Source organism: Pseudonaja textilis, chromosome 1 (genome assembly GCF_049901715.1).
Source record: "Pseudonaja textilis isolate UNSWEBS1 chromosome 1, rPseTex1.2, whole genome shotgun sequence".
In the NCBI taxonomy this organism is placed as follows: domain Eukaryota; kingdom Metazoa; phylum Chordata; class Lepidosauria; order Squamata; family Elapidae; genus Pseudonaja; species Pseudonaja textilis.
The window spans coordinates 45179388-45202565 of record NC_141990.1 but is presented as its reverse complement, the minus strand read 5'-3'; the positions used below and the strand labels follow the sequence as shown (position 1 = coordinate 45202565).

General features: G+C 35.3%; 1 protein-coding gene across 7 annotated transcripts in view; it reads right to left on the bottom strand.

Annotated features, from left to right (window-relative positions):
* SYT14 (synaptotagmin 14) overlaps nt 1-22089 on the bottom strand; it is an 82608-nt gene extending 60519 nt beyond the window's left edge. For 4 of the 7 annotated variants that reach the window (XM_087932842.1, XM_087932850.1, XM_026695813.2 and 1 more), the window contains exons 1-2: nt 21970-22089; nt 16882-16929 (exon numbers count right to left, since the gene is read on the bottom strand). In XM_087932842.1, the coding sequence (XP_087788968.1) occupies nt 16882-16929; nt 21970-21982 (61 nt within the window). In that variant the 5' untranslated portion in view covers nt 21983-22089. Of the gene's footprint in view, nt 1-16881; nt 16930-18957; nt 19041-21969 lie in introns of all 7 variants that reach the window. The other 3 variants (XM_087932878.1, XM_087932857.1, XM_087932874.1) reach the window with 3 other exon arrangements.
* Between the last annotated feature and the right edge of the window lie 1089 nt (nt 22090-23178).

The window sequence follows — 23178 nt, the reverse complement described above, 5'->3', positions numbered from 1 at the left end:
GGCTGTTGGCTTGTAGTTGTACACTTACATAGGTTGCTAAGCCCTCTGTGAAAATGTGATTGGCATTTGCAATCTTCCCTTCTGGCTTCTTCAGAAAGTCATCTGGGAAACCAGAAGGGAAAGTTTTAATTTCCTTTGTTTTTATAGCACAGTGCATCAACTCCCCTCCACACTGTAGGCTAGAAAATCCAAGGAAGATAGAGCAATTGCCATGCTGCTCCAGAAAAATGAAACTCTCCTAGTATCGTTTGTCCAGTGCATCACACCAGCTCCCTACCCTGGACTAGAAAGAAAGAAAGGAGAGGAAAGCCAGTACACTGGGCTAGAGAAAGGAAGCTCGAATCATTGCGACCCCAAGCTTCCTTTCTCCATCCAGCATACCAATTTTGTGCCTGGAAGGGAGCTCCCTATTCTCATTCAGAAGGCAGCTCTTTTGCTCCATTCTTTCAACAACCATGTCTGGGAGGGCTGGGACAGCAGTATTTGAGCAAAGTGATCACATGGACGTCAGAACTAACAAGACAATATGTGAAACTGTATGTGGAACTGTTCAGGAAGAAGGGAAATGTATGCTAACTTATGAGCAAAGACAAGCCAGGCTAAAAGGCAGGAAAAAGCAACATTTAGTTCATATGCAAATAGTCCTTGCTTACCAATGACAATTAGTACAATATAATGTGCTATGACCACGCTGAATTACAATGGCAGTTGTAGCATTCCTGTGGTCATCATTAGTCCTGCATGGTCATTAGGAATAATGTCACATGATTGCTTTGTGGAACCTCCTGCCATCTTCCCATTGTCTTTGCTTGTCAGAAGCTAATAGCCAAGGTTGCAATCACATAACCACAAGCCAGTTGCCAAGCACTCAAAACATGATTTTGTGACTGCAGGTATGTAGCAACAGCTGCAACTACAAGGACCAGCCATAAGTCTCCTTAATGTCATAGTTTGTTAAAATGACTAACTATATAATGTCTCCCAGTCTGAGAGAAAAGTCTTCTGAAGCCACAAGATTCCTAGACTGTGGAAATAATTTTTTTTAAAAAATCAACATTTTTTAAAAATTAATTTTTATGTTTTAAGTGATCATAAATCCAAGATTTACTCAATGTCCTGCTATTGCCATTTATAAATACAGATGGTAGCAGTAGTTCAGAATTATTTGACGCACTTAAAACTGGAATGTTAACTTTTTGTAGACATTTGAAAAACAAAACTGGATTTTGATTTTTACACTTAGCTACAATTAAATATAACTAATTACTCTCCAAACACAAAAAAATCCTCCTCTATCATATTCAAAGTTATAATTTGATAAAAACATTTGAGATCTCTGAGAACCATATTCAATGCTTTTGTAGGTGCATGTAGTACTGGGTGCTTAAATTATGGATCTCTGCCCTACAGACCTAGGAATGCATTTTTCCATATGACATTTTCTTTCATATTTATGTGGGAACTTAGCAAATGACAGGACTTTCAGTAATTATTTGTAATATTATTCTGTTTTTCCCAACAATAGTTAAAGTGATCTGAATACATTACATACTTTGTAACATATTTTTAAAAAATGAAAAAATGAATTATTAAGTTTGATTTAACAAGTGAATTATCTTAAAAACCATTAAGAGCACAAATATGATTTCACTCCTTTCACTTTTGCTACCGTAGAAGCTTGGCTCCAGAACTCAATTATTTTTCCACTACTAACAGTTGTAACACATATTTGAATGAGGTTAGGAAGGAAGTTTAAATCTAATCTTTTTCTCATGAGAAACTGACATTTTGCAATAATCCTACTTCGAAAGTGGCAGGAAAACTTCAAAACATCTGTATTACTTTCTGGATTAGCTATCAATTAGACTATCTTTCAAAATAGATACTATTGCAGATTGTGCTCCTATCAATAAACACAGGAGTCCTGTTCATCACAATCAGCAATTAAAGCAACACTGATATTAGTATACAAATCATATTTAATGCAATCAGAATATTAATTACAAAGCAGTAATCAAGTATATTTACCTGTCCTTTGAATAAACCCCTTATCTAATGCTATTTACTGGGTTTAAGGGAATACAGGAAAGAGGATACAATTTTAGCATCATCTAGACCCAGTTTATTGACAAATATATGTCTTTGGAAGTTATCTATCTCATATCAATTTGCACACTTGGATCATCTTTAAGGAGTATAAACAAACTTTATATAGAAGACATGACTTTATATTAATACATTTAATAAATCTATAATTCAATTGAAAAATGTCATCAAGCAGCATTTCTATTTCCAAATAAAGAATGAGGTACAGTACAGTATGCTATATACCACCTCAATACAGTGTTAAGTATTTAACTTGATATAAATGAAACCAAAACAGTATTAATTCATTACAGAAAGAAATACTAACTCCTCAGCTTAAATGCCAGGAATTGATACCAATTATATATCTACAGTGACATCCTAAATAATTATTCAAAATTGCATTCTGAAACATATTAAAATTTTAAATGAATAATACATTTTCAATCCTTTAAAAAATTTTATTAAGCCTAAATAGTTTGGTCTAATATTGTTAATACATATAGAAACACAAAGTATGATCAAGAATTTACTAAATTTTTCTATTTTTCTTTTGCAAATTTAAAAAAATAGAAAACATGGTCCTTTACCACAAAATCAGTATTTTTTCACACTTAAAATTTCAACTATATTTGAATATAGATCTATAAATATTATTTAGTATGATAAAATAGATAGAATTGTATCTGTAATGTTTTCTCAACTTACATAAAGTGTTGACTCTCAATTTCCAATGGCATATGGCCTTGTATATTTATCTCACTGCATGTCATTGATAGCTTAATTATTAATGATGTCAGTGAAATGCTATCTACCTTGTGTACAAATGAAACTAATATGGGCTTTATCTGAAACCCATCATAGCCAATTAATATACTTATGCTTTAAAAGTCAATTCAACTTGGAATACTTGATGGCAGAAATACTGGCCGGTTTATTGAAGATGGATAAAGATGAAATTCAAAAAGAGTTTGATGAAGTCTACAGGGTCAATACAAATTATGCAAGACGCCACAATTGTTCTAGGGAAGTACATATACGATTCACTAGAAGATGTGTTCGAGACATGATATACAGAACCTCAAGAGATAAAACTATAACCTACAAAGAGAAAGAAATTGTGATTCTTAAACAGATACCGAGGAGAATAAGGGAACAAAGGCGTGACTATAAATTCCTGGCAGCATATTTAAATAAAGAAAGAATCACATTTAAATGGCTTATTCAGAAGGAATGTTAGTGTCGTGGAAAGAGAGGAAAATCAAAATAGATACTATGGAAAAAGCCCAGGATTTTACGAACGGATGGTGGGCCCACAGGAGCAAAATAGTAGGGAGAAATTGGACACAAAGTTTCAAGAAGAATACAGTGGACATAAAAATAGAACTGGAACGGTAGGAAACCAAGAAAATACCTATTCACAACAAAAGACAGAAGGAACTACATCAATACAAGCGCAAGAAGAGAGAGGAATTGTTACAACGACAAAGAGCAAAACAAAACTAAATAGATGGGAGAAGAAAAAATTACTATCAATAAACATAAATGGTTTAAATTCAACAATTAAGAGAAAAAGGATATTATCTAAATTAATTAAACATAATGCAGATATAACGTGCCTGCAAGAAACCCATATAAAGAAGAAGGATGAAAAATATTTAGAATGCCCGAAACTAGGAAAATTATTTACCACACCAGCAGATGAGGAGAAAAAGAAGGGAATCGCAGTATATGTGAAAGAGGATTTGAAATCTGAGCTAATATGGTCGGACTTAGAAGGAAGGACTCTGGGTTTGCAGATCTGGATTAATGATATTCCAATTCTTTTAGTAGTAATATATGCCCCAAATGGAGACCAAAAAGAGTTTTTTAAACACCTATATGGAAAATTGGTTGAATTGCAAAAAGAAATATTTGTATGGTAGGGGACTTCAACTCCATTGCTGATTTCCAAAAGGATCACAGTAATGCGGGAAGAATAAAAAGGGGAAGAGAGAGCTCCCCAAGATTTGTAGGAAATGATGAAAGAGCTAAATCTGACAGATATATGGAGAAGATTACATCCTGAAAAAGACAATTTACATTTTATTCAAATCCCCACAAAACATGGACACGGATTGATATGGCATGGATGAGTGGAGAGATAGCAAATGAGACAAAAGAAGTGGAAATTTTGCCTAATGAATGGGCAGATCATAATCCAATACAGGTAATATGGAAGGGCAGGGCAAAACCAAAGAAAAGATGGACCTTAAACACTCAATTAATAGAGAGAAAGAATATATTAATAAATTAAAGGAGGAATTGATTTTTTTATTAAAGAAAATGATAACGGAGAAACCACGAAACAAAACGTTTGGGATACGATGAAGGCGGTTATAAGAGGCACAACAATCTCTTATAATGCTAAGAGAAACAAGGAAAAATACTCCCAACAAAACAAATTACAACAGAGAATTAAGGAGCTAGAAACCCTTCTACAAAATAACCCAAAAGAATCCAAACTGCAAAATCAGATAAGTATAATCAAACATAAACTGAATTTAATTGATCAAGAGAAAATGACTATGAATTTGAACTTAACTAGACAAATCTATTTTGAACATGCCAACAAGCCAGGAAGATGGCTATCTTATAAATTGAAAAAAAGAAAGAGAAGAGACTGATATACCAGTTAATAGATAGCAAAGGAGATACATACCAGGAAATAGAACAGAAAAAGAAATCATTCATAAATACTTTGAAGATTTATACAAAAGAGAGGATGTCAGTGAAGATAGAATAAGGAATTATCTAGATGAAGTAAAGGATAAGGCAATTGGGGAAGAAATGGCTGAACTATTAAATAAAGACATTACTGAATCGGAATTGAAATCAGCAATAGAGAGCCAGAAAAATAATAAAACCCGGGCCCAGATGGGATCCCAGGAGCTGTACAAGACAATAGCAGATCAAATCGGATCACTTATGGTGGAAGTTTTTAATGACGTTTTACTAGCAGCTAGGATGCCGGACTCATGGAGGGGGCACTGATCTCGCTGATCCCGAAGGAGGATACAGATCCCAGATATATAAACAATTACAGGCCGATTTCACTCTTAAATACTGATTATAAAATATTCACTTCTATTATAGCAAACAGATTAAAAGATTGCTAAACTTGTATATACATGAAGATCAAAATGGATTCCTTCCAACTAGGCAAATAAAGAATAATCTAAGAATAGTATTAGATGTACTAGAATTTTATGAAGCCCACCCAGAGAGACAAGTAGCACTCATGTTTCTAGATGCAGAAAAAGCTTTCGATAATTTGAATTGGCAATTTTAATTCAAAAAAATTTATAATTTGAATCTGGGTACCAAATTTGAAAATATTATAACAACTATATATGACACACAACAAGCTAATATAATAGTGAATGGGGAATGCACCCGCCCAATAAAGATAGAAAAAGGAGTGAGACAGGGTTGCCCACTCTCTCCCCTGCTCTTCATATTAGCATTAGAGACATTATTAACACGAATTTAGGCGTGAATTCAGATATAAAGGGATTAACAGTTAAGAAAGAGGAATATAAATTGCAAGCGTTTATGGATTTATATGATTTTCTTCCTTGAAGAACCAAAAGACAGGGGACCAAAATTGATGAGTGAATTAGAGAAATTTGGAGCAGTAGCGGGACTTAAAATAAACAAAAAAAACCAAATTAATGACCAAAAACCTAACAGAAAAACAGAAAATAGAACTAGAAGAAATAATGCAGATACAAGTGACAAAGAAAGTGAAATATTTAGGAATTTGGCTAACCCACACTGTAAGACACTTAAAGAAAACAATTATGATAAGCTGATACATCAGGTAAAGAAAGATTTAGAATCGTGGGGAAACTTCAAATTTCACTACTAGGCCGAATTGCTACTATCAAAATGAACATTCTCCCTAAATTTTTGTATTTATTCCAAACGATCCCAATTAAATTACATAAAAAGTTTTTGAAGAACTCAATAGAACAACTCTGAAATTTATTTGGCAAGGAAAAACCCAGAATAAATGTAAAAGCAATGCAGGATATGAAGAGCAGGGGAGGGTTAGCATTTCCAAACTGGGAGTTATACCATATGGCCACCTCATTAGTTTGGTTGAAGGATTGGGTGAGTTTAACCAATAAAAGAATACTATTTCTAGAAGGCCATGATTTACAAAGGGTGGCACGCTTTCTATGGGACGTAGGGAAAACCAGTCAAAAATATTTCCATAGACATTTAATTAGAGACGCACTATTAACAATTTGGAGGAAAATAAGGAAAAACATTATACAAAAGTACCAGTATGGATTTCAACAATGGAGGCAATGATTCACCCAAACAATTTGGAGCTTACTAAAATGATTAAATACAAAGACTTATTAGACCCACAAGGAAATTTGAATCCGAGGCTGGATCTTCAAGAGCAAGGACATAAAATTGATCAATGGGTTTATCTTCAGATTCAAAGCAGATATAAACAAGACAAAAAGAATTCGGAATTAATAACAAACTACAACAGTTAGATAAAATTTTATTAGGATCAAATAAAAAAAACATAACAAAATTTTATAACTACTTATTAGAAACAGAACTAGAAGAAGAAATCGTAAAAGGAAATATGATTGCTTGGAGTAAGAATGTAGGGCGCAGCATCACATTAGCGGAATGGGAGAAAGTTTGGGGCAGAAACAATAAGATTACCAAATCGGCAGCATACAAGGAAAATCTTTATAAAATGTTCTATAGATGGCATCTCCCCTTCGAGGTTAGCGAAGATGCACCTAACATGAGTCCGCATTGCTGGAAGTGTAGGAAAAAAGAAGGAACCTTTTTCCATATGTGGTGGTCCTGTGCAGAAACCCAAAAGTATTGGAAGAAAATCAAAACTTGGTTGGAAGAAATCACCAAAGAGCAGATCGAATACAAACCAGAGTCCTTCCTACTAGGGATTTTTGATAAGCAAATTTCCAAAAACTAAATACATAACAATACACATTTTAACAGCGCCAGATTAGCCTTCGCTCAACATTGGAAACAACACCAAATTCCATCAGAAGAAATGATTATTGAAAAAATCTCAAGATGCGCAGAAATGGATAAATTGACTTTGGCGCTAAAAACAAAGACACTTCACTATACTATGACAGCTGGAATTGTTGGTATAATTGGATTGACCAAAGATAAATAATATATTATAAGGCATAAAGGAAAGTACCAATACATAACAACGAGGTAGCGATATAAGTTAAAAACAGGTGTGGTTTTATGACACAAGTTAAGGTGATGAAAACAAAAGAAGATCTTGCAAACTGTTAAATAAGAATAATTTTAATCCTGTAACCTCTTTCTTTCTTTTCTTAAAATTCTTTCCCTCTCTTCCTCTTCTCTTTTCTTTCTTTTCTTTCTTTCTTTCTTTTGCTTATTTGTGTATGTATTGTGACTGGTTTTAATTGTAAAAATTAATAAACTATATTTAAAAAAAATAAAATAAAAGTCAATTCAACTTGAAGTTAAATTAACTAGTGGAATCATTAAAGAAGAAATCTAGCAATTGCCAAGTGTAAAATGCAAACACTATTTCTAGCAGGAGCAAAGCTCAAATTTGGGGTTTTTTTTTTGTGCCATGCAATCAGCAGGCTGAAGGAATCACAATTCTGGAAATAAGTGATGGCTACATGTGTCTTGATATGCAAGTGATTAATCTGATCTTGGGCTAGCTTCTAACTTTGATCTGGCTTCATTGCAACTTGCCACTGAATTGAGGCATTAGGCTAGGATGAAAATATGAGATGATAGGTCACAGCAGGCAGTCCTGAAAGGAAAACTTCCATAATGGGTCCAGGTGTGGAATGTCAAGGGCCAACCCATCATGAAGACTGATAAGGAAGCAAAATGCCACTATTTCTCTGGACATAAAGTAAGCACCATTATGTCCTCCTCCATTACCTACAACTAAAGAAACTCTTATTAATAAAGTGGTAGCATAGATGACAAGGTTCTCACAATGTTAAGAAAATTGCATTAGTCCAAAATCAATTTCTCACAGGTCATGATGAGCATTGAAGTACTAAATATCAATGAACCAGTGCAGAGATTTCAGGATATAAGATGAGATATTATTTTCTTGTCTCTCTGGATCTATAATTTCTCAACTCTGGCAATATACATAGATAATAATGGTAAGAACAGCATAATTAAAAACTAAGTGACTAAAACCAAAAAAGCATGAAATTTGAATATACCAAAATCCAAATCACTGACATTAAAATTCTAATTCTAAGAGAACAGTAAATATCAAATAAATAACCACTTTGGAATAAAAGCAATAGAAAAACTAGAGCTTATAAAACCCAATATATATAATTAAATCAAGAAAAAAATCAAGTGATATATAATAGCATTTACTACTGCTTTATTTATTTATGCTATATCAATTATGAAACTTGTCAGAATCCCAATATGTCTTATTTAAAAATCTAAAGTGCATTTGTATTGTAAAAGGCATGTTTTTTGATGGTAAAAGTTTTTTTATACATTTTAGGAATCAGCCATTAGATGGCATTAGAAGTCAACTAGTGAAAGGACTTCAACCTACACTTTTAAAGGTTTTTTTTTCCAGTTCCTCTAAATTATCAGAACATTCCTGTTAATATTGGGCAAAATCAAGTTAAAATTAATAAATATTCTTTTGGGAAAGAAAAGATTTATTTATTTGCTTAGATCCCACTTCAATCAACAGGTCTTGATGTTGAAAGACTCAATCTGGGTCAGTCACCAAGACCAGATGTTTTGATTTCCGAATTTTCAGACTCATGCTAGAGACCATCTTCAGGGAACTTCTCTTTAACTAGTCCAAAAGCTCAGAAGTCAAAACCACTGGTCCCGGTGACCAACCCAGATTGGATCCTGCAAGATTATCCTGGGATACATATATTCACCTTCATTTGTAAACCTTGATGTTTGCTATCCTACATAAATTTATCTGGAAGTATGTTCCACAAAATTCAATGTTATTTACTCTGATTAGATTTATTAGCTTGCAGTGTTTAATTTTGAATGGATTGTGACTATATAATCCTGTATTATAGACCTAAATAATAATACAATTGAACATTACCTATTATCCTTGATACCCAACACTAATCCACACAGGTCTCCTACTATACTAATATTTAACGTTCTAACTTCTGCTACGAAATAACAATTTGTATTAAAAAAGAAAAAAAATCTCATAAAGAATCAACAAATAATACATAATAATATAAACTTAAATTTTATTTATATAAAACATACAGCATTAATACCAATGCTTATCAAAATGTTCAAAATACAAATAAAATTATGTAATGTAATGAAATGAAATGTTGGAAAGAAATATTTATTGCTACTTAATCAGAGAACTCTAAGTAATAGTTACATCTGCATTAAACCATATTAAAATGTTCGTTAAAATATCTTCAAATGTTTTAGAGTACATAAAACCCTACTAGCAATACATTACAGTTTATATATTATAAAACATTGAAAGGTAGGAGAGGTTCTATATAGTTGAGCGCTACACTGCTGAACGAATGTCTGTTCCTAAGAACCATACGGGATGATTGAAAATCGTAATTATTGCAACAGTAATATAAGTTGATCCACAAGTCATGTGATGCAAAAAAAAAAAAAACAACCCACCCATTTTCCACTGATTTTATAAAGCCCCATCCAGGCTGTTTGGTTTTTTCCAGTGCTGAAATTTTTGACAGTAGACTTGTGAAACTGTAATATTTAATACCTTCCAACATTTACTCTAAAATATTTGAAAACAGTAAATATTTGGAATCTTTTGGAATTGTGGCTATGTACTAGTAGAACAACATTTTTCAATAAAACAGAATTATTCTTGTCCTCTCAACTCTCTGAATAGATTTGAATTGACAAAGGATAACAGAAGAACAGAAAATTCTATTCTACCAGTAGAAATCTATCCAAGTAATTTTGGAATCTAACCATTTTTATAAAACTACCTACTTTATAATAATCAGATACAGGTATAGTGTCTAACTTTAATCCATAACTGATTTCAAAAGAAATATTCAGGCTTAGCTAAGAAATATTAACTATATTTCTTATTTAGCCATAAACTCCACTGCACAGTTTAATGGCTTTGCTGGGGGAGGGATCTTTTAAGATGTTACCTATATCAAAGGTGCTTGTCATGTTCTCTACCATCGTTCATACTCTCATGTGCTCTATTTATAATCAGCAGAAATTCTACAAAGTAGATGAAAAGGGGAAGGAAAAGGTAATTATTTCTTTGCTTCCAGTGCATACAGTTTAATGATTATGTATACAAACAATCCCCTTACGTATTATGAATTTTGATTCTATTGGCAAGGTATGATTAATTCAAAAAATCCATAAGAAACATGCTTATTTTAGCATATGATACAGTAGTGGAATAGGGATGTGATGGCTCAGCAGTTAAAGTCTCTGAACTTGTCAGTGGGAAAGCTGAAACCTCAGGTTTGAGACCCAAGTGCTGCACAATGGGATGAGTTCCCATTCCTTGTCCCAAATCCTACCCAATTAGCAGTTTGAAAGCATGCAAATGTGAATAGAAAAATAGATACCACTTTGTTGGGAAGGTAACAGCTTTTCATGTGCCTTGGTTTGTAGGCATGCTGGCCAAGAAATGTTTTCAGATAACCCTAAAGTAATTCTAATGTTATGATCTTGACAAATCAAATTTATCCTCTTTCTAATATTAATGTTTGTGAAGGACTAATAAAACATACAATGTTTCTAGTATTGTAAAATAGGCCTAGTGATCTTTAGACTAAAGATAAAATAGGATTACGGACTGGGGATAAATAACTATGGTCTGACTATTTTCTTTACTGGTAAATGTACCAAAATTTATGTAGTTTATTACTTACCACTAAATCATTTATAGTACAAATAATTAAACAACAATTAAACAATAAAATCTAAACATTAAGAGATAAAATGCTAACAAAACATTATTACAGTAGCATCAACAAGAATGACAAAGCTAGTCACCGTATACTCTTGTATAAATCTGAATGACAGTATGAAAGAGTTGACGTTGTGCATTAATTAACAGCCAGGAACTGAAAGGAATTTATTCCTTATTTTCTTTGCTGCAAAATTATCAGATAACTTTATATATGATACCCCTGTTTTATTTATGTATTACTTTGTTATAGCCATCCAGCGTATGACATAGAATCCATTATACTGAAAAAAACTGGGATTTATTAACATATTTTGAATCTATTACCACTTACTTTCATTTATATTTGAAAGGGAAAGAATAATTTCAGCCAAAACTAGGTTTGGACTATATCACATGATCTAGAAACCACACAACTATATGATTATTTCTATTAATCAAACAAAGCCTAATGGGGCTTGTGCTTTTGGAACTGAGTGTCACAATAGATTGATAGTGGTTAAGATTAGAAGAAAAGGAGTGAAAAATGCCACTGAACAAACTAGTTCTTCTTTTCCTATAAAATATTTTTAATAAAGAAATTATTTTAATTTATCAAATTCAAAATGTATACTATTTTTTTCTCTACAGAACAGCACACATTGAGAAAGAGGGCTCTGCTGTTATATAAGTGAGAATAACTTTCAACATCAAGAAGCATAAATAGGTATTGTGGAATATGATAGGGACTTCATGTAGGAAAGTAAGAGGGAAAGTAGGTGTTGAAAGAGCAGAGGGTAGAAAACACTTTTTAAAAATTCTTCTATTTTGCTCAACTTTAAACTAATCAGGTTTAATTTTTCTTAACCATCTAAAACCACTGGAAAATAATGTCCCTGATGAAGAAGCTACGAACCTTGTTCAAAAACTGGAGAAGGCGACACAAATTAACCTTGGGATAAATTGTCCATGTAGTATTTGGTTACATTGAAAGTGGTTGCATGATCATTCAGTGACATTCAGTACAACAACTTTCTATACCCTCTAGCCTACATTGGCTACAGTTCATTTTGTTGAAATTTTCCACAACATTTTAAAAATTTGTTTCAGGAATATTTCAACAGTTATTTCAATTGTTTTAATTTTTTCTGATGTTTTTAAGGATCTTATTTTATATTTGGGAATGTTTGGGGAAAAGAAGTCCCAATTTGACCACTAATATTTTTCCTTTACTGCCTTTAGAAGGGCCTTTGGTCAACCATACCTTGCAGTTTGGGGATGAGTGCCCCTTCTTATTACAGAGGTGGCTCTTTGGCTGATCTTTCTAGCTGCTTTTTAGTCAGTGAACTACTACATCTCAAGGGCAGCTCCCTTCCTACCTTGATATGCATATCCAGAAACATTGGCATAGTGAGCTAATAAATGGTTGTAAATCTTGATTAGAGCTTCCTGGAAAGTATTCTAGAACCAAAGCTGTACTCATAATCGTAATAAATTGCACTAAGACTATGCAATCATACACTTCCTGGGAAGTCCAGATTTTAGGACTTTTGGCAAACTTTCTGAGCTGATTCAAGGTTTCTTGACATTCTCTTGACTTCCTGTACCATAAACCTATGATCTCGAAACCATTTTAGATAAGCCAAATATGAAAGTTGAACTGTTACTAAAATTGCAGCCTAAACTACTTTATTCCCAGCAGCCTCCTGGGGTGAAAGATTGCTAAAAGTTTCCAAGGCCTTACTGATCCAATAGGCATGATTATTCCTGCAACTGTTGTTCTAAATCATCCTGAGTTTATTGTTGACATATCATGGCTTGCATAGTAGCTATTATTACACCTATTCTATAAGCCTTATAAGATAAACCAGACTAAGAATTCAATTCTATATTGGTCTAAAACTACTTTTATTGGAACAGCTATAATAATATTATTTCATTTATTTATTCAACTTCTATACAACCAAATGACTGTATGCAGCTTGCAATTCTAAAATTGGAAACAATTAAAACAATTTAAAAAGCATTAAAACTATAAAAATATCCACAAAATAAATAAATACAAATGGCAGCCATGATGATTAATCAACTAATAGCAAAGCCAAGTTAATACATTCTGAACCCCAGGCCTGGGTACCTAGTCATGTTTTTAAAGCTTTGCAAAAAGTCAACAGGGTTAGGGTCATTTTAATCTCCAAAAGGAGAATATTCTACAAAGAAGGAGCTACAGCCAAAAATGGCTGTCTTCTAATTCCCTCCAGTTGACGCCCTTTGGCTGACAAGATTGGCAGCATGCCCAGATTGGATGGGTAGAAACGCTTGAAAAAGACGGTCCCTCAGGTAAACCAGTCCCAAGCCATATAGGGCTTTGAAGGTAACAACCAGTATTTTAAATTGCACTTAGGAACACACTGGCAGCCAGTGCATCTCACAGAGTAGTAGTGTTACATAGGTTGTATAGCTGGCACCATCTATTTCTCATACAAATTTTTCACCAATTGAAGTTTCTGAATGCTCTTTAAGGGTAGCCCTATAGAACATGTAATAATAGCATATATAACATGCAATAATAAGCAGGAATTTAAAAGGTGGTGATGATGTGTACGGCCTCCTGGTCCAGGAATGGGTTCAAACTGACATATTAACCGAAGATGTGCAAAGGCTCTCACAGCGACAACTGCCCCCTGCTCTTCAAGTAAGAGCTTTGAGTTTAGGAAGACCCCCAGATAGTGGGGGTAGTGCCACCACATCCAGAACTAGAGATGGAAGAATATTGCCTGTGGAAGGTCCAAACAACCACTTCACTCCAGTTAGGATTGAGTTGGAACCCATTTTGCCCCATCCAGACCTGAATAGTCTCCAGACACTGGGATAGGATGTCCAGAGCTTCAGTCACAGGGTCTGAAGTAGAGATATAATGCTGGATATCATCCGTATATTGATATCTCACCCCAAACCAATAATCATCTCACACAGTGGCCTCGTGTACATGTTAAATAGGAAACATGTACCAAGTCCTAACCCCACAAAAAGATGTGTGTCTCAATTATTGGTTGGAGTTGAGGTTTTCTGGAACGTTGATAGTAGAAGGCATGGCCCAGATCTCTCCCTGCCTATCGACACTGACTGAAACCAATCTCAAGGGAAGGAGAACTAGTAAAACATATTGCCACTCACCCCCAACTCTCAGAGCCAGCCCAGAAGATACCATGATCAATGTACTGAATGCTGCTGAGAGGTCAAGAAGAGTCACAATGGATGTACTACCTCCGTTCTGCTCCCGCCAGAGGTTATCCATGAGTATGATCAATGTCACCTCAGTCCCAAATCCTGGCCTGAACCCTGACTGAAAATGTCTAGATAATCTGCTTCATACAAGATCCTCTGCAACTGCCACACAAGCACTCTGTCCACAATCTTCTCTAAGAACAGAAGATTAGAAATTGGGTGAAACTGTCCAGGTAATTGGGTCAAGCCACTTCTTTAAGAGCTAGTGGGAATATTCTTTCAAGGAGGAATTAATTACTGCCCAGACCCCCTTCATCTCCTCCCATGCAGCTTTAATAAGTCAGGAAGGCATGGATACACAAGTGGCTGAACTAGGAACTGATAACTTGTCCACTTCTTCAGGTTCTTCTGAGGATACATGTCTGGATGTGTTTTCCCCCCTCTCCACATGACCTTCATTTGAATTAGGGAGGAATTTATCTGAGATGTTTTCTCAAATTAGTTTCTGGGAAAGGATTGAAGCATAACTTCTCACTGCCTTGATAGCAGCAATTCCTCCTGTCCCTCAAAGCCATTCCCTATGTCCTATTCAATATATCCTATGCATGTAACCTGGTGTGCAAATGGAGCTGGATCCTTGGTGCTTGGGCTGACTCAATCAGAGCTGTCATCATCCTGATTTGATTTTTCTGTCATCTTCTCAGTCATGGTTAGCTGCTATTGTTGAACCAATTGAGAGAAAGCTCAGATTTTAGGACTTTCTACAATGTAGCTTTCCTTCACCCACCACACATTGTCTTGATTTAATTCCCAAAGGGATTCTCCCTGATTTTCTTTTCATGGATCAATTGCTTGTCCATTGAGGGTGGCCAACTAATTATTTGTTTTTCATTAAATTTACATGCCACCCATCTCGCTATTCAGAACTATTCTAGGCAGCTTGCATATTAGACATCTTCTTCATCTCATGTTGACGCCAGTATAGCAGAGTCCTTTGTAGACAGAAAGATGGGAAGCTGACTAGTAACAGAATACAAATACTGGACTCTCCAAGATGTAGAGAATCTGCTAAAGTTTATCCTTCCCTATCCCTTGAGCATTCAGGGACAGCAGTTGAAAACAAAACAATCAACAATTTAAAGGAGCACTCAAAAAAAAATATCAAACTAAGGAAGTAAATGGATTTGACAGCAACAATTTGGGGCTTGTTCTGCTCTCACACCAACAGACTCAATAAGACTTGCAGCTCTAGCTATGAGCATATAAACAACTCATTCAGTACGGTAGTTTCCAAACACTTCTGTTCTGTCTTTTACCTTCTTCCTCTCGAAGGCACAAGCAGTGAGGAATGTAAAGCCACTCCAAATCTTCAAATTTTCTCCAAATCTGAATGCAGTTTCTCTGTTTTTTAGGGCACGAGAAAGGATTACTTAGTCTCTTTGAACTGCATTTGTAAAGGGTCTGAAGACAACAACTGGAGGGCTACAGGGAGAGATGGAGAAGATGCTGCTTGTTTTTTCCTTGAGAGATGGGGGATTTCTGGCCCTTCCCAGCAATTCAAACAGGCTTTAAAAGTTTGTTGCTCAGAAAGAGAGAGACAGAGTCAATCTTTCACAGGCAATCTGATTAATTTATATCTTTACTCTGGAAACTCAGATTAGCATTGTACTTTCACTTGGGAGTTCCGATTTCAATATACTTTTACTCTTGTCACAGCAATTCAAATTGCTTTTACTCTTCATGGGAATTCAGATATAACATCATTCTTTTACTGAGGGAGTTCTGATTAGCACTATTCTTTTACTGTTCTGTCTTTTATAATTACCGGCTGAATGTATAAAGGCAGACAGGCAAACTCTACAAAGTCTTCCATACAAACTTTCTTTATTGGATTATATTAGGCACCCTCGAGGTAACTCATGGTTATGTTGAGATCCATCTAATGTCCAATTCTTTGCACAACTGACTTCATAGTGCAAAAGAATACTGATCTTTCATCCCATAACAAAGGAGCAAGGGGGTGAGACACCAGCACGTTGCTGGGGTCCAGGCAAGAGTGAAGGAACCTCCCCCAACCCAACCAAGGGTCAATTCAGTGACCAATCAGGATTACAGATGTGACCACATGACATGAACTACGTTTCCCAGGATGCATTAACTACATTTACCATGAGGCATTCCCTTAAGGGGACATTTCCCAATTCTAACTTAATTAACTCAATTCTCATTACCTATATACTGTCTGGACAGCACAACTTCCTTTCTTTTGATTTCCAGAAAAAGGAAATCAGCCTTTATAGCCAGCAGGCAATGAGTCTGCAGAGACTCATGCTATCCTTTGGTAGCTTTCTAAGAGGATGGCCAACATTTTCCCTTTACCAGGAAATATTATTAGTAATTATAATGGCTAAAATGAAAACTGGATTAAATTTAGGTAAATTCTTGAAAATATGAATACCTGCTCTCGCTATCCAATCTACCTATTTACATAACTGGCTATCAAATTGATTACACTATCAATTTACATAATAGCCAGTTCTTACATGAATCACATGCAATGAAGCAGAATTTTTAAAAAGATTTAAAATTATGTTTACCTTTTCTAATGCAAATTAGTTCATGTACACCACAAGTTCTCTCTCCACCTGTTGAAAAAACAGTGAGAAATAGAAGTACCATATAAAACAGATTACAATATTTATATTCTTGTTGGCATCTATACTCACACATCAACAATTACTTTTTAATTTTTAAACAGAATTTAGAAAATTCAAAAATTCAACTTATAATAGTAATTGGTTCCATATCTAAAGACATTTACATACATTTCAAATATATAAATTGTACCTTATATTAAACCAACCTGTTTCCTAAATAAACATTGTGCAGCTGAAGTAAACAATTACAGTAGAGAGCATTTTGCTGCTGTAAGAAAAAAGTTCCTAGCTAATCAAGTTGTTGCATGTAAGTTATACTTCAGTAAAAAAAAATCCCCACCCACAAATATCTGAGGATCTGCTAATGCTAGTCTTACCTTGATATAGATATTATTTTTAACTTGACCTGTCACATTTTCTCCTTTAATTGCTTAGATGTGGACAGAAAATGAGAAAAACTGGATATAGCGTAGGGAGAAAGAAATAAAAGCAGGAATATCATTGGTGTTGATGCCATATAACGGTTTAATTAGGGCATCCGTCGGAACCCTGACATTGGGTCATTTGGATTTTGAAATACTAACATGTCAAATTTAAGAAATCTTTTCACATTTCTGCTTTAATATAGGAATCATACAATTATTAATAACAATTAGCTATTGTTAACAATAAACAAATATTAATAAAAACAGCTATATCCATTATCCATAAGGTGTTTAAACTGTAGAGGAAATGCCAGCAAACATTCTACAAGAATTATGGCTTAAAGGTTCCCAAATTTTTGGTTCAAAGCATGCTTAGTATCTCAGTAATTTTTTTTCATGGCAATCCTAGACCTCTTCCTTAACAGCCACCGCAAAACATGTAATAGAATCAGGCAGGGTCATGTAATGATTCACTATACAAGCATCAAGACTTACAACTAAAATTGTAGGGTCGATTACAGTTGTAAGTTAGTTGAGTACTACTCGTATACTAAAAAGTTTATTCAGGCTATAAGAAGAAAATAAAATTAGCAATCTGGATAATGTAAATTTGAAGTAGCAGTATAAAATACAAATACTATACAAATATATACTGTACATGTAAGCATACACATTACATACATACACATACTCAAGACACACACACACACACACACACACATGCATTTTTCATAATAAATCAATAAAATTGTCCAACAGAGATTTAAGAATTATAAACTTCTAATGATAAAGTGCTGTCAAACCTGAGAAAAATGTAGTACAATAGCTGACACAGCATGATCACTTCAAAGTCAGTGTTTAATGCTGAACCTGAGCCACTATACTTCAGCAGATGCAATTGTGCTTAATTATTCTTTGTCCAATTTTTCAAGCCACCACACAAAACCTGGTCACCTTCAGGGCTGATGTCAGAAAGTAGATATTGCTTGTTCTGTTGATTGTTTTATCCTATTTTGCTAGTTAGGAGTAAGGTAATTAGGCCATTTCAAAGTTTTGTATAAAACTGGCAATAGAGAATAAGTTCAATCACAAGGACATACTCTTAACTAGTATGGGAACTTTTTGTATCTTCCAGCAAATGCTGAATGGAGAAATGGGCTGTTTATCTGCAGGACTGTCTCTCTCCAATTATTATAACTAGTAGAGCATAGTATCAGGCTGTATCATTATGGTATCTTATGGGACCTCTGAGATATGCTTTTTCTATGTTTGCTTCTGTCCTGTAGGATATTATTCCTTTGTTCTAAATTTCTTGTTTATTATGTATTATGTTACATTATATTATGCTGTCATTTAAGAAAGTCCTTAAAATATTGCTTTTTTGCTCTGTGACCTTGCACTGATACTGGGATTTCCCAATAGTAATATATATATTGAATTGGTTGTTAATTAGTTCAACAGATAAATAACATCATTTATTGGAAGAAACTGAGATTACATCCTAATACATAAATAAAAAATAACATTAATATTTTAAACACCTTGTTATTTTCTCAGGAAGTAATATAATGAAATCTTAGCATAGTAGCACCTTGTTGATTTTGTCTGGGCTAAGTAGAATCAGGGTCATCTGGTAGTCAAATGAGAGATCATCAGAGAAATCACGGCCATAGGCTATATTGCCAAGTCAAAGAATATCCAAAAAGAAGACAATCACAAATTAATTCCACATTTTTGCAGAGAAAACAACAAAAGTGTCCCTACATAGACAACAGAAATTAAGTTCAACTAGAGGTGTCTTAATATAATAGAATTTAATATAATGGAATTTAATAATCACAAGAGTAAATGCACAAAGCTAATAGATATGCCAACTCAGCACCAAATAATACAAATGCAAAAATTGAAAAATATCCCTACCAGGCACTAAATATGGCACTAGAGGTTTAATTACTGAGATGGGAAAAGGAAATGAAGCTTTATATAACATTTTTTTACTAAACTATTAGGGGTGCTAAATTATTAGTCTTAATTGTATCTGTGACACATGTAGCATTCCATACTAATGGTAAGGTCAACGCTGGTCAGTTTCTGTATTTCAACTCATATACCACTATGCAACTTAATCCAAACTCTGCCCCAATCATTCTCATGTTGTCCTTTATGAGCCACAATTGATAAACACGGTTGCCCACTTCAACCAGGAGGTACATGCAATGTACTAACATTACATTAATATATAAAATACATCCATAAAAGATATATTGAGGAAACTAATGCAGATATTAATAACTATTACTTAAATTGATCAAACATTATTATTTTAAGGTTACCTAATGTAAAGAGTTGTTATATAATTCCAAAGAACTAACCTTTGTCACAAATCAGATTACTAAGTAGTATGAGAAATGTTTATATAGTTGAGCAAATTGAATAAATAAACATATTCTCATTTGTCAACAGACTAAATGTGTCTAAGGGGCTATCACAAAGAAGAGGGGGGAGATCAACCTATTATTCAAAGCAAGACAAGAAGCAATGGATGTAAACTAACCAAGGGGAGAAGCAACCTAGAACTAAGGAGAAATTTTCTGATAGAACAAATAATCAGTTGAACAACTTGCCTCCAGAAGTTGTTGGTGCTCCAACACTGGAAATTTTAAAGAAGAGATTGGACAATAATTTGTCTGAAATGGCATAGGGTTTCCTATCTAAGCAGAGTTGAATTAGAAGCCCTCCAAGGTCCAACTCTGCTATTCTGTTATTCAAAGAAACTACAGAAACTGTATAAAATATGCATATTGAAAATTTCTGGTATAGAGTTTATTGTATGCATCATGCACACACTAAGATTAAAAGGCCTGCTTCAGGTTATCATCTGCTGTATTTTGATGGGAATAAAGATCATTAAGTATATCAACCAAGTCCATAGTTGCAGCCTGCCACTAAACTATATAAGATGGAATACTATATCAATTGTACCAAACCACTTTTTTAAAGAATAAAAACAAGACCAAAGTGACTCCTCCTGCTCAAAAACCCCAGAAAATTTTCAGATAAACTCAGGTAAGACTGGGCTAATCTGAAGGACCTCTTATCTCCAGTAAACTTTGCCTGTCCAATTCAGCCCAGCAGGCCAGATGCGCTCAGGTCTCATCAATTAAAAATTGTCATTTGCCAGGAAGAGGAGTTGCATTCAGGGTGTTGCAATTCCTGCCCTCTGAATGAGCTCCTCTCAGAAATTCACTTGACTTCTCCCCTTACATTGTTTAAGAGAATCAGTAAAGACCAAGCCTTAGGACACAGGGACTGTGGAGCCCCGTTTTTTTTTAACCTGGTCTGTTTTGTAATTTTTCCCTTTCATTTGGTTGAATTTCTGTACATTGGTTTTTCAGTTGTCATTTGGGATTGGACAGCCTATTAAACATAATTAAGTAAATTAAAAACTAAATTAAAAATCAAATTCAAATGAGACGTTAGAAGTGCAAATATTGCATTTTTCTTGAAGATACTGATGACATTTTCAACCTATCAGTAGTTATTTCTGTTGTGTTCCAACAAATTAAATATTTAAATTCTTCCCTAGTTCAAATATATTTCAAAAATTGGATAATAAATATGGATCAATGTCTTATGGAAAAGCAGATGATGCTTGATTTCCTCGTAAATATTTGTTAAAAACTCTCACGCAAACAAATGCTTTTAATGAAAAGCTTTTATTCATGTTTTCAGTTGTTTCTCAATTCCCCCTAAAATTCATATACAATAGAGAGAAAAAGATCATGAAAACTTAGTCACATTTCTGGGAGACAGACATAAATAAAAGAATAAAGTGGGGTTGAATACTGTTTTTCCCAAGCGCACACACAAACCCAGAGCCTTCTTAAATCATTTATCTTATAATTTTAACACAGCAAAATAAGGATTTACAATAAAGGGAAAGGAAGGAAAAAAGAGAGAGATAGAAGAAAGAAAGAAAGAAAGAAAGAAAGAAAGAAAGAAAGAAGGAATCTTCTTTACCCAGTTATTTTCTGTGCATCTTTAGTCAAAATAATGCCTTGAGATCTCTGCTGCCTGTGGCTTTAGGGCTGAAGGGTTGTTATAACTCGCAAAGAAAATGCGAAAGGACGGACAGTGACCGTTGGCTACTACTATTCCATATACTCGTCTTATCGGTAGCTTTTTTAAAATCACCTCTAAAAATTAAGCCAGTCCGTAGATAAAATTCCACTCCGACTCAAAGAAAATGATTAGCGTTTTTGCATACAATTACATCGGGATGTTGGGGGGCGGGGGGGGGGCGCCGATTCTCGCTCTCTGCAATTATGACAGTGGCAGAGCCAGACCTTCGGGGAGGGGAAATATTGAAGCGCCCCCTACCACCGCCCCCGTTTCCCAATGATTCTGAAGCTCTCTGCTTAACAGCCCAAGAACACAAATCAACCGCGCCCTTTTTGTTTATTTGTTGTCTTCCTTTCTCCCCCCACCCCTCGCTTCCCCTGAGGGAGCGCCCCTCCGCTCGGGGTCGCCCCTCCCCGCGCCCGCTGCCCAGGTGAAAAGAGGGTTATTCGAGGGGAGAGAAGCCCGTTATTGGCCTACTTACCATCAATCGCCATGATCTTCCAGGTGGGCCGTACCAAGTGGAACACACGTAGGAGGCGCACACTGTCAAGCACAAGCTGGAAGAAGCGGCAGCGGCAGAGAAAGCTTCGAAAGGTGGGGGCAAGAGGCAGCACGGGGGGAAGCGCGCGCGCGCGCTTGGGGGAGGTGTAAAAACTGAACGGCGCGTGCCGGAGCTATGAAGCTGCGCGTGGCTCCTCCTCCCGACGCTGCCTCCCTTTTGTCTCTTCGCTCCGCGCGCTCAGTTTGGAAAGTATCGCCGCTCTCTTCGCTTTCTTGCTTTTTTCTGTCCGCGCGCGGCGGGGCCTTTGGTGCGGGCTCCCGAACTCAACTGTCCTCGTCGGCGCGCCACCAAAACTCTTCCTTGCCCACGGCATTCTCCTTCAGTCAAGCGAGGCGCTAAGGATGCTGCAGACGCTCCGCGCGAGCCAAACTTTGCCTTCCAGCCTTGCATCTGCCTCAGATTTCACGGGTGTAGCACTCGTCCTCTACACGCCTCCCTCGTTTCAGGAAAGAGGCAACAGGCAGATACCGATAACGTCGAAGAAAGCGATGGTTGAATCACTGTTGATTTTTTGGGGGGTGTGTGTGTTTGCATACTGAAGAAGATAGAGCGTATACATTTTATAAAACTATTATTGACATGCATACTAAGAGTTAGAATTATGACTTTGTATGCCCTCTCCCTCAGCCCTCTAACTCAAGAATCACGATTTTAAAACGTGTAAAACACCTGCTGGCTGAATACCCATAGGATAGAATAGAGTGCAGCAGATTTTAAATGCTATATGGTTGTGTTTTGTTTTTTTTCAGTAGCTTATATGGGACTTTCCAATTTATATTGGCAAGGCTAGGACAGGTGAGAACTTTACAGAATAAAATTCAACAAAGGGTTGAGGATCTAAATGATAGCAAAATGGAATGTATTTCTTTAAAATATACAAAGCAACATCTATATTTAAGACTTGTTAACATTTAAGATATAACGACTGTTACAGCTGCAGTTTCTTAACAAGACAAGAGTAATATTCTAAATTAGGATCGGACTACAGCTAACATTCTTTGCAATAATCTCAATTTAAGAACTCAATGAGTAGTGGATAGAAATTTTGCAAGGTTGCGAGCTCTGTTTTCAGCTGGCAGAGGCACCGCGGGCTGATCTTTCACTGTTTCCAGGGCGACCCCGCAGGCC